Genomic DNA, 11,502 nt, shown 5'->3' with positions numbered 1-11,502 from the left:
ATATTATCATAGTAGCAGTAAGGGCCTCAAAACATTAAGTATTGAAAAAAAAGGTAAGATAAAAGCTATAACGGACTAAACCCTGGTACCGAGTGTTTTTATGATTGTTTCTAGATCAATCATTCAACAAACTATAAATTGCGATCCAAGTTATCAACTTCATAGGAGCCTATATCCTCGATGAGAAATAAGAAATAATAAATCAAGTTTAGTTTTAAATTATTATTAGTAAAATAAATAGTAATACCAGAAGTAGTAAAATATCTCCTCTCCAAAAACGTTATAAATCAAGCTTTTACTTAAACGGAAGTATTTTTATTAAGCAGTTCAGCTTATCTTTTCTGATTCGCCACTAACAAGGATTGCTTTCAACAATTCCGATGCACTCGTAGAGCGCCAATTTCGTTCGCCCCGTACCCATCCCTAATCAGTTTCCTCATACTGCCACATTTTAATTTCACCGTCATCGCTCGTGGTCAACAGCACTCCCGGCACGACAGGATTCCAGGTGACTTTGTTTACATCCTGGCTGTGGGCTTCCTCCGTCGCGATCAGATCGAACGTCGGTTCGTTGGGATCGGAATTACTGGCTTCCCGGAATATTCGCACCGTATCGTCTCCGCACGCCGTCGCCAATAGGCCGGTCTGCTTGCACCAATCAATATCGTACACGCTGCGTGTGTGGAACCCGGACAGCGTGCAGACGCACTTCCATACCGTTTCTTTCTCCGGGCATGCAATACCAAGCGTATTGTTCGGTCCGTACTGCTGCCAGATTTTCACCGTCTTGTCCTCGCTGCACGAAGCCAACCGTTTGCCGGTGGCGTCAAACGATATGCTCCACACGGTGGAGCTGTGCGATTCCATCAGTTCCAGCATTTCCCACTCGTTGTCAACCGTGTCCTGCTTGTACATCCGAATAGTGTTGTCATAGCTAGCCGACGCCAGCACGTCCTCTGTTGGGTGCCAACACACTTTCTTGACGTCCTGCGTGTGGCCGTTAAGTACGGCTACGCACTCATATTCGTCCTCCTGGTCCGGTGCGTGATGGATTTCCCAGATCCAGACCGACTTATCGCGGCTACATGTAGCTAGCATGTTTCCCGAACGGGACCATGCAACACTTTTCACCTCATTATCATGGCCTTCGAGGGTAGCATTGCACTCAAATTCGCCTAAAACAGGAATCGATTGCATTGTTTTCGACAGCTCCAAAGGTGCAACTCGAATACGAACCCGATTTCTTGTCCCAGATTGCCACCGTAGTGTCGAAGCTCGCAGACGCCAAATAATGACCGCAGAATGACCACGCCACATCCCGGATCGTACGTGTATGTCCTTTGATAAGTACGGCATCCGCGTTCCATTTACCTGAGTCGGACTTTGACCAGATCCATATAGTTTTGTCCTCACCGCAGGATGCGAATGTTAGACCGTTCGGATGCCATGCAGCGCTCCAGACACGGTCAACATGTCCGGTTAACGTTTCGAGTAGCAATAGCTTACCCATCGCAGCTAAAACACAAAATCGTATGCACTAACTTCAACACTAGTTGAACAAATGATGCTTTGGTAAGAATTCGATCCTGTTTCTTTATTCTGCAACGAAATTGTTGAAATAGTCCACTGGCGCGCGATAGATCATGATCAAACAATGTTTTCTATTTTACTGCATGTAAACATGCTTCAGTTTGACAGCTCTTTATGCAGTGTGTTCAATCACTAGGGTATAATAACAATCATAAATACACAAATTGAATGTTTTTCAGCATTTTTTGACGATAACATAACACTTGCTTAAACTCAAAATAAAGAAATTTTATTTTATTTACCTAAAGACGACTATCATATACTTACAGTATTAAAACAGTTTAAATCTTAAATCTGGTATAACTGGTATAACATTTTCAAATGGCATAATGAATAATGGGAGAAATCAAAGAAACAATTCCTCACATACGAATGAAACTTTGAAATACGACGATAATTTGATATTAGTTTGAAATGTTGGGATTCAATAATTATTTCAATAGTACTTTAGTTTAGTTCCACAGCTTCACATTTGCTAAATCCGCAATAACTTGTTTCTGTCCTGTCCTTTGAGTAGAAGTTTTATGCTAGATAATTACCACAGCTACTTTTATACACAATCCTTTAACCTTTTTCTTTAGCGCTATTTTGATTCACTAAGGGGAATGAAACCTTCAGAGATTTCTTTTGACAGACTGATTAATTGATAGTCCTACGGGGTTGCTGATCAAATATAGGCCAATAGATGCTTATGAAACAAAAAAAGGTCAGCAAGCATAAATGGGAACAAAGTACGATGACAAGAAAATAATTGCAACATCAACTTATTACCCTCCTGATGTTCTATTATAATTGGTAGAAATTGATCTAGGTACTTAATTTCCTGTTTGATTAGGCACTGCGCATGACGATTCTAGCATCATCCCAGAAATGAAATAGATGTTCTGTTCATCTAATTCAAATATTATGAACAAATTATTCATAAATAAAATGTAATTTTAAACGATGTTTAAAATAATAAGGATAACAATTTCTGGGCGTACATAAAGGGCTCTGTAGCTTCGTTGGTGTACTCCCGAGCGTTGAAAATGCATTACACAAACGACATGTTATTTATAGAAGAAAGTGTATTTTCTTACATTTATCTACGTCGCGCTTTTGCGAAACAATCATAAATAGCGAAAAGGCCACGATGTATAAAAGTTCACAATAAAATATCGCTAAACATACTCAGTTCTCTTGGCACATAATTAAAGCTTCGTGCGGCGTGTACGTACTGGCTGATATGTGCAGGTTGACTAGGCACTACCGGTGAACGAAGAGCTGATTGTCTGAAGAACATGAATCACAGAGCTAGCCGGCTGATCAAGATCTGCTAAAGCGACAGCAACATCCAGCAATAGCACGAGTAATAGATACACGAAATCGTTATGATATTTCAATAGGCACTTCGAGCATCATCATCATTAGAGTTACTGCGTCTCCTGCACCTGGTACATCTGATGATGTTGTTGTTGCCGTTGCGTAGCCAGAGACGAAATGCAATTCACACACTCAGTTGGCTGTGGAGTCGCTGGAGTTAGGCCGAAGATGGAAAGAATCAGTTTCTTGAGTGCTGCCCGAAAGTCCTTCAGGTGATAGGCGTACAGCAGCGGGTTGAGGGCTGAGTTGAGATGGGAGAGCGTTATCACGAAGAGCATGATCGGCGCGTGTATATAGCAGTGTGGACAGAACGCCATAATGCAGTTGATAGTGTGGAGCGGCATCCAGCAGATCATGAAAAACAGCACGATGATGGAGAGGTTTTGGGTGGCTTTCACCTCGCGGTTCTGCGCTGCTCGCAACACCCGCAACATTGTGCCGTTGTACAGGTCCTTCTTGGTCCGGCGCTTGCTGCCCTGCGCCTGGTGGCTCATGTCCTCGATGGTGGCAAGGCTGGCCGAGAAGCGGCTGTCAATGGAGTTGACCGAAAGGATCTGCTTTCTCTGGCGGGAAGAAGATGAGCGAAAGAAAACGAGCACTGATTAGGGGGTACACGAAAGGGATCATCGAGCATTTCGATCTTACCTGGCGCACGATGACCCGGTAGATGTGGATGTAGAAAGCTAGCAGTAGTACCCCCGGAATGATGATTGTCATAAGATACAGGAATACGAGATAGTCGTAGTTCATCACCTGCACGAAGAGACAACGTTCGTCGTCCGGATCCTCATGCCAGCCGAACAGCGGCAGGAATCCAATGATCGAGCCCACTAACCAGCATACGCTGATGATATCTGAAAGGAAACGGACGATTGGAAACTGTTCGTAGGAAAAACCCCAACGAATGAGCTTACAGAGTGTTGTTTTGGTGCGCATGTTGCGGGAATAGGCGAGCGGATGAAGGATTGCCCAGTATCGATCGATCGAGACAGCCACAAGGCAGAAGATCGAGATGGTGCACAACACCACCAGCAATGATATGGTGAACAAGCAAGCGTGCAGGTTCCTGGGGAGCCCGATAGAGGCGAATATAGCGAACGGGATGCCTAGCGTACCGACAAGCAGGTCCGCGGACGCCAGCGACACGATGTAGAAGTTGGTGCGACGCCTCAGTTTCCGTTCACTCTTAAATGCTGCGATAACGAGGGTATTGCCAAAAATGGCCATCAGAGCTACGGCACTCTCCAACAGCGCGTACGGTACGTTCAACCGCATCTCGTCGGAGACACCACCTACAGAGGACTCGTTGTGCCAGCGAACTGTTCTACACGACGATCCGTTCACGTGCAGACAAGATCCGTTCGACATGGTGACCAGAGGCGATGAGGCCAACGACTGGCAGAGCCACGATGACCCTCGCAGAAGATAGCTCCGTTGGTGGGTGAATCAACCCACACAGGGCGCGAACAAAGCTGTCAGGTCGTCAAGTGTCAGATGTCATCTACGGCGCCTGCGAAATTAACCAACTCAACTCAACTTGCTTAGCCGCGGTGCGATAGAGCTACGCCGGGCGCAAACTTCACCAATCACTCATATCTTGCTAAGATCTTGACTTACCTCCTTAGGGGTCTGCCAGTTTACACGCGTGTACGAGTCCGTCACCGTGCAGGTGTTCGTATGCTAGTCGACAGGAGTACGGAAACTTTAAGGTAGGGGCAGCCTCTACCTTCGGCCCAACAGGGACCCTGCACTACTCCCGACCCTTCGTACAACCTGCACCTGACCCGTTGCACCCGTACGAGAGATAGTCCGCGAATGCGCACACGCTTGGAACACTCGCTCGCTTTTGTGGCCCAACACTGACAACACCTGCGGGTGATTACGGTGTATTTACCCAAAATGCCCAGTAAGTAGACCTCGCGTACGGGCGCGTTCCCAGCGCGCCCTTTATCGCGTGGTAATTACTCTCTTATTTCCCTTTCGCGCGGAAATGGCGCGTTATTGCTATTAGCAATTCCGTAATTCACTCCCTTTTCCACAGCTCCCTTCCTTGCCCCCCCCCCTCTCCTCACTCTTTATCTCTCTCTCTCTCTTTCCTTTCTTTTTCGCTTCCTAGTGTTCCGTAGCCGCGGTGTAGGAGGAAGGTAACAAGATGGCGCACATTGTCCTCACGGAACCTCGTCAGGAACTTTACGGCGGACGGTATCAGAGGGGCAGCACAATGGTGGGGTATGAATTAATTTTTCCAGTCGTGTTTATTTCCCCCTAGTGTAGGAAAATGGCACAGCGCATGCCTCCTGCTCGACGCCTCTTGACTACCACCACTACCCACTGCCCGCCTCTGGCAGGCGTTCTCCGGCAATGGCCCAGTATCTCACGCGTCTACGCTATCTCTGGAAGTCTATTCTCCTGGTTCTGTAATTTCCACAAAATTCCCTCTTGGGCTTCATCTTGCTGCTCTCCTCCCTCACACACACACACCCTCTCTCTATCTCTTTCTCGCTCTCTCTCTTTCTCTCATTCTCTCGCATTAGTGCATCAGCTCACTCACTTTCTCGCTATGGTGCTCTTGCTCCCGTTTGCTCCCTGCCAGGTGAAGGTTCAGAACGTCCTTTAAACTGTTGCCAGTTAGTTTGTGGGCAACAGTACCGAAGATATCATACAACACGCCTGGTGGACTGAACCGCCTCATAGCTGTTTGCGAATCGCAGGTGACCGCGGCAAAAAGGTCCACGGGGGAAAAAGGGGGAAAGGGCTCACGCAAGGATAAATAGCAATTTTTGGAGCATCCGCACACACGCAGGTCCGAGCTCAGAAGAGAAGAGTTAGCTGAGGAAAAAAAGTTCAACACACACACACACACGGACACACTCACACCGCGAAACCGCGGAACTGCCATGCTGCTGAGAGTGATGACGGTGGAGAAACCCCCCCCGGGGGGGAGGAGTGTTCGGTGGAGTGCAGCTGTCGACCAGAGCTGCGCCGTGTTCGCATCGCGAAGGTTACTGCCATCCTTTTGGTGAGATGTAAAAGACGCTCTCGCGTTAGTAAAGCCTTTCTTGGCGCTTTGGAAGTGTTGCGTAGAACACCGCACGCAGCCCGCAACCCACAGCCGTATGTAACGGAACACCGTTGGACACCGCAGACATCGGAAGCATCCCGGTCCCGGTCAGAACCGTTTACGTAAAGCCTGTTTCGCCTGAGGGTCCTTGCCGTTTGCCGTTAGCTAGCGGGCGCGCGTACTGCGCCTGAAGGTAGGCAAAAATCGGTGAGCCCTTTTTTCTTTCTTCCTTTTCCTTGCGTTGTTGGGCGCACGTGTGTGGGTGTGTGTGGGTGTGTGTACGTGTGCATGAGACAAAATACAGTCCTGCTTCGGATGGTGCGGTGTGTGTGTGTGTCTGTGAGTGTACGTACTGCTGAACACTGTGCAAGTGCTGTGCAGTGGAGTAAACGTCCGTGCACAAAGACGGCTGGTGAAAAGTCTGCCCGTGGCTCATCTACACGACCCTGGGTCGCAAACCCTGCTCGGGACGTTCGACGCAGAACAGTTCGTCGCATTGTGGTCGCTGAGAGTGAAAAGCGTGTGTACCACCTGGTCCCAAAACCCAAGAGGTCTAGTGCCAGGGAGTGAACGAAGGTACGAAATAACGAACACCCTCAGGAGCCTCCGAACAGTGAACACGACAGCATCGCAGCTACACAATCAAAACGCAGACGCATATCATATATTGGCTCCTCCAATCAATAAGTAGAAGTTCGCTGTTCACCGAAGGACCCCGTGCAGTAGTTCGCGCGCCTGACGTGCTATGGCTTGAGTGAAGCACGCTTGAAGTACACCAATTTCCTGACGGATGCTGACGCTAGCGATGTAAAGATCCCGCGCTCCCGGTTTTGGCGAGGAACGCATTTTTCGGTTTTTTTTCTTACTCGTAAGTATCGCGCTGGAAATCGTCATTAAGACCCCCCTCCCCTCCTCTCTCCTCCCCCCCCCCCCCCACCACCCGTCTTCCTGGAAGACGTACGACGCGAGGTGGTGGGAGACACATTTTCCTCCATTTGCTGCGTTCTCGCTCACACGCGCACACTCCGCGCTCGCGCTTTAGAGCAGGAAAAAGCGTCTCATTTTGGAGCGTATGCAGAGTGAGTGGCATTCGAAAGCAGGGACTATGGCGCTGTTGCGGGAACATATTGTTAACATTAGAAGCGGGGAGCTAACAGTGCTGCTGCTGGTATAAGGGGGAAGGGTGTTTGCCACCGTTCTTGTAACCATTCCTTGTGCCCATTGAACGGTCGAAGCCCGTGCTCAGCGATGTAATTCGCCCTTCTGCCGTCGCGAAAAACTATTAACCGCGGAAACGCCACTTTGACAAACATCGCCCGCAACTGCCTTTTGTGAAAACGGGGTGCTCAGTGAGTAGAAATGGGAGCAGCTACCTAGTAAGCTTCGGTAGCTGGTTCAGCGGAAATTGGGAAAAGTTTCTGCCTTTTTGCGTATTTTGCGAGCTCCTAACGGAAAGCGCAGGATATAACGAGAATAGATTACAGCGCGTGAAGATAGCGGCTGCGGTTTCGGGGATCAGTGCGTGCCAATCTTGCCAAATGTAAACGGCTGACGGCAGAAGAAGCTATGCTCTCAAGAGAGGAAAAAAAAAGAAAGGTCCATCTTCACAGAGCCTATTTTCCCTCGGTGAGCTTTCGCAGTACATGAGGCTGCACACAGGATCCAGGTCGGTTCGGTTACTGTGTGGTAACGCAATAGAATAAATAAATAAACATTGGGCTCTCCGCATCCGTAAAGCTACAGATTCGTTTCGTCTTCTTTCCCTTCTATTTCCGTTTCGATCCGTAGAGATTTCCCGACCGTGCGCAGCGGTGCTTTGTGTTGTTTTTCCAGGATAATTGGTGCTCGAATTTTGCAACGGATAGCGCCGAGTGCGAACGGAACGTAAGCAACATCCTCAAGCAGTCGCTTGCCAGCGTTTGCGATGGACTATTTTTAAACCGTACACTCCTAGCCCGGTAAATCTATAAATACCAATTAGAAGGATCAGTAGTGACTGACGGAGGACTCACGGAAAATAGCGACGCGAGTTAGCGGAACCCACATTATGCGAAACTACTGCCGCATCGCGCAAAGCCAGTGAAAATGATACACTTTTACTTCACAGGTGAGTATTTGTTAATACAATCTCTGGATGGTTGGTACCAACCATTGGTGTTGATTGCCTTTAACGGCCCTTGTGTTCGTTGCACATTACTGATTCATTCACAGTACTGCTGTTTCTGCTGTCGACGGCACTGTGTGCCGACTGGAGCGCTAGTTGTCCGCTCAACTGCAGTTGCAAATGGTCCAACGGAAAAAAGTCGGCCATCTGCAATGGTGCTGGCTTCACAGCCGTGCCATCGAACCTCTCGACCGAGATCCAGGTCCTGGTGCTAAACGACAATGACATACCCTATCTGAATCGGGAGGAGTTCACCTCGCTGGGGCTGGTTAACCTACAGAAGATCCACCTGAAGCACTCGCACGTCAAGTATCTCCACCGGGAGGCATTCAAGAACCTCAAGATCCTGGTCGAAGTGGACCTGAGCGAGAATGAGATCGAAACGCTGGACAAGCAAACGTTCGCCGGCAATAATCGGCTACGCATCATCAACCTGTACGAGAACCCCATCAAAAAGCTGGTAGCAGAGCAGTTCCCGGTGCTGCCCTATTTGCGCAACATCGACCTGCACAGCTGCCAGTTGCGTTACGTTGCGGAGACCGCATTCTCGAACCTCGATCTGCTCGAATTTCTCGACCTGTCGAAGAACCGGCTCGAGAGTCTGCCCCACCACGTGTTCAACCATATGAAGAACTTAAAAACGCTCATATTGGAGGAGAACTGGTGGAATTGTGACTGTCACCTGCGAGACTTTCGCAACTGGTACCTAAACAGTTCGCTAAACCGGCGCAGTCTCATCTGCCAGCGCCCGTTCGCCCTGAAAGGTCTGTCATGGGAATACCTAGAGACAGACCAGTTTGGTTGCATGCCGATGGTGGAGATATTCCGTGATGAGTACGAAATCGAGGACATCGGCACGAACATCACCTATAAGTGCATGGTGTCAGGTGATCCGGAACCGAGCGTCCGGTGGGACGTGAACGGTAAGGACGTAGATCAGGACAATGCGATCATCGACACGGAACGACACGTCGCGTTTGACGGCAGTATCACGATCTGGAGTAACCTAACCATTCTGAACGTGACGAACAACGACTCCGGCTTCTACACCTGCACGGCGATGAACCGTATAGGGCTGGCGAGCAAGAACTTCAGCCTTGTGCTGCCAGAGGTGGTCGAGCGGGTCATCATCAAGACACCTGAGACGTTCTGGTACTTTGGGCTGATACTCGGCATCTTCGGTACTATCTTTGGGCTGCTCTCGCTGTCGGTGGTGGTATGTCTTGTGAAGCGCAAACTACGCATGCGCCGACGCCGGAAAACGATCAAGAACAGCGTCAGCTTCAATGATCAAGAGAAGAAGCTGCTCGACCTAAGCATCACGACAAACGAACGACAGGAGTTTAGTGCGAGTGATGTCGTGACGCCATCAACCAAGACAGACTCCACAATCGCCATGGAACCGGTGCAGATCACGATCGAATCGATCGCGACGTCGAAGCGTGAGGAGTACCCACTGAACGTCGGCGTGTTTCCACCCCCACCAGAGTTCTGCACCCAGATGATCTCAAACCCCACAATCAGCAACATCTACATCTCAGTCTCGGTGACGCAGGATCCACTCGAAGGTGCCGAGGTGAATATGTACCCGGATCTGCTTAACATCCCTAACCGCCATCAGAAGGGCCCGCCAAAGATCTCGCCCGTCAGTGTGGCGTCGTACGCGACGTTACCTCGCAAAACGTCCGGTGCAGCCGGTCCACGTTGTTCTATCACCTCCGGCCACAGCTCCGGCTCCAGCTCGAGCAGTGCCGCGGCGCAGGTGCTGACGGGTGGTCCCGTCCCAAGCCAGCTGCTAACAGGTGGCAAATCGAACCAACCCGGTGCCGCACTACAGCAAACAGGATCTCCGTTGTCCTGCACACCGAGCCTGCTGGCGACCGAAATCCCGCTGACGGAAGGCATTGTCAATTACGCGACCACCTCCCTGCGAGATGACTCCGGTTGTGAGATGTCCGGGTCACCGGTACCACCCGCATCTCTGCCACTTCCCGGTGCCAGCAGCATGTGTGCTGAATGCAGTAAGGTGTTGAAGGCGTCCACGTTCGCTGGTCCCACCGCCAAGTATGCCGGGGCCTCACGCACGCTCACGGGTGTTGGTGGTGACCTCGCGACCATGGCCGGCAGTGCCAAATGTGAGAAGCCACTCGCCTGTCTGAAGTACGACAACATGGGCCGACGGTACACGGCCGGTGGCAACTCCACGCTGTCGCTACCAGACGAGCTCAAATCGGCGGGACCATCCGGGCCGGGGGCATTTGTATTCAAGCAGCAGGACATCGAGACCATCGTCGAGCAGGATGACCATCCTACGATGTTGGACGACGCGGCCCGGCTTGACGTACAGCTGGACTCGTCGGCTTCATCAACTGCAGCAGCAGGAGCAGTAGTAGCGGCGGCAACGCTCTCTGAGTCCCACGGCAGTTCACAGGAGGCACCCCAGCGGGGTCTGTTCGTCGTGGGAAATGATTTCGTTTCGCTGTAGTCCCTTCCGGTCTGGCCTCCACCTGCAGATGCCGCTCCCAGTGCGGGTCGGCAACGCATGGCGCAGCAACCAATCCAAACCATCGAACTTAAATTGTACAAAAAAATTCTCCCATCTCCCTTCACACCCCGCTGTCGCCATTAGCACCTTGCACACACTGCTACTCACTGACCAACCTGACCAGCACCCTGTGAGCACCCCCTGAACACTGAAGAGGACTTCTTCACAAGGTGTGATCTTCCTACGCTAGCTCATCGCCTGGTGTACTTGTGCGGGATCCACCCTTCTGGTTCTGGTGGCCATTATTCACTCATATACACTCACACAGATAGCTTTACACCGTGTCGTTGTCCACTCCACTCGCTTCCACCGGCTACCCCTCGCTTGACCTGGCGTCTTCCCCCTTGTACAGGGCAGTGGAGCACGTATTGCGTGTGATGTCCTCGATCGCTAACTGTTTTATGTAGCCCTTCGCTTTTGGAACCACTTTCCCCACACACTCCGCTCCTTAGGCGCACGGTCATCCTATAGGCACGCTTACAAACCCCCCCCCCCTCCTACACACACACAAACACACACACACCCAACCCCCACTTTGACCATTGCTGTGTGGAGACACCTCGCAGGTGTGTAGGTACGCACGGTCGCCTGCGGGATATCCTACCAATCGCTAGAAGAAACTACGTTTCTAGAGGTCCGTACTGGAGGCAAGTACTGTAACACCTAGCTACAAGAGATATAAGTGTCCATGCTCTTTGTAGCAGATGTTCGCCTCTCTAGTGCGAACTTCCTGTTCAGAAGCTCAGACCCAAGCCAAATGTGGTCTTCCAGCAAACCCAG

The 11,502-nt window shown here is 50.3% G+C and overlaps 3 protein-coding genes across 3 annotated transcripts; 1 reads left to right on the top strand and 2 right to left on the bottom strand.

Annotated features, from left to right (window-relative positions):
- Nucleotides 1–358: 358 nt before the first annotated feature.
- LOC128729071 (probable cytosolic iron-sulfur protein assembly protein Ciao1) lies at nt 359–1,510 on the bottom strand. Its single transcript, XM_053822721.1, has 2 exons — nt 1,237–1,510; nt 359–1,175 (listed from the first exon to the last, which is right to left on the bottom strand). Exons 1-2 carry the CDS (start codon nt 1,508–1,510, stop codon nt 424–426), a joined length of 1,026 nt encoding a protein of 341 aa, XP_053678696.1. The 3' UTR covers nt 359–423.
- Nucleotides 1,511–3,002: 1,492 nt separating this feature from the next.
- Nucleotides 3,003–4,320, bottom strand: LOC128729017 (adenosine receptor A2b). The gene is made up of 3 exons (XM_053822666.1): nt 3,867–4,320; nt 3,598–3,806; nt 3,003–3,515 (listed from the first exon to the last, which is right to left on the bottom strand). Exons 1-3 carry the CDS (start codon nt 4,318–4,320, stop codon nt 3,003–3,005), a joined length of 1,176 nt encoding a protein of 391 aa, XP_053678641.1.
- Nucleotides 4,321–7,118: 2,798 nt separating this feature from the next.
- LOC128729016 (uncharacterized) lies at nt 7,119–10,662 on the top strand. Its single transcript, XM_053822665.1, has 3 exons — nt 7,119–7,181; nt 8,048–8,120; nt 8,225–10,662. The coding sequence occupies exons 1-3, from the start codon at nt 7,119–7,121 to the stop codon at nt 10,660–10,662; spliced, it is 2,574 nt and encodes an 857-aa protein (XP_053678640.1).
- Nucleotides 10,663–11,502: the final 840 nt, after the last annotated feature.

The sequence above is a fragment of the Anopheles nili genome, chromosome X (assembly GCF_943737925.1).
Source record: "Anopheles nili chromosome X, idAnoNiliSN_F5_01, whole genome shotgun sequence".
Classification (NCBI taxonomy): domain Eukaryota; kingdom Metazoa; phylum Arthropoda; class Insecta; order Diptera; family Culicidae; genus Anopheles; species Anopheles nili.
This window is presented reverse-complemented; position numbering and strand designations above follow the sequence as displayed.

Bases quoted from the DNA above. Each gene is read 5' to 3' on its own strand.
- LOC128729016 (XM_053822665.1), top strand. From the start codon at position 7,119: ATGGCGCTGTTGCGGGAACATATTGTTAACATTAGAAGCGGGGAGCTA. The intron at 7,182-8,047 runs GTATAAGGGGGA...GACGCGAGTTAG, and splicing joins AGCTAACAGTGCTGCTGCTG to CGGAACCCACATTATGCGAA. The intron at 8,121-8,224 runs GTGAGTATTTGT...ATTCATTCACAG, and splicing joins GATACACTTTTACTTCACAG to TACTGCTGTTTCTGCTGTCG.
- LOC128729071 (XM_053822721.1), bottom strand. From the start codon at position 1,510: ATGGGTAAGCTATTGCTACTCGAAACGTTAACCGGACATGTTGACCGT. The intron at 1,176-1,236 runs GTTCGTATTCGA...TTCCTGTTTTAG, and splicing joins AATCTGGGACAAGAAATCGG to GCGAATTTGAGTGCAATGCT.
- LOC128729017 (XM_053822666.1), bottom strand. From the start codon at position 4,320: ATGTCGAACGGATCTTGTCTGCACGTGAACGGATCGTCGTGTAGAACA. The intron at 3,807-3,866 runs GTAAGCTCATTC...GTTTCCTTTCAG, and splicing joins GCGCACCAAAACAACACTCT to ATATCATCAGCGTATGCTGG. The intron at 3,516-3,597 runs GTAAGATCGAAA...TCTTCCCGCCAG, and splicing joins ACCGGGTCATCGTGCGCCAG to AGAAAGCAGATCCTTTCGGT.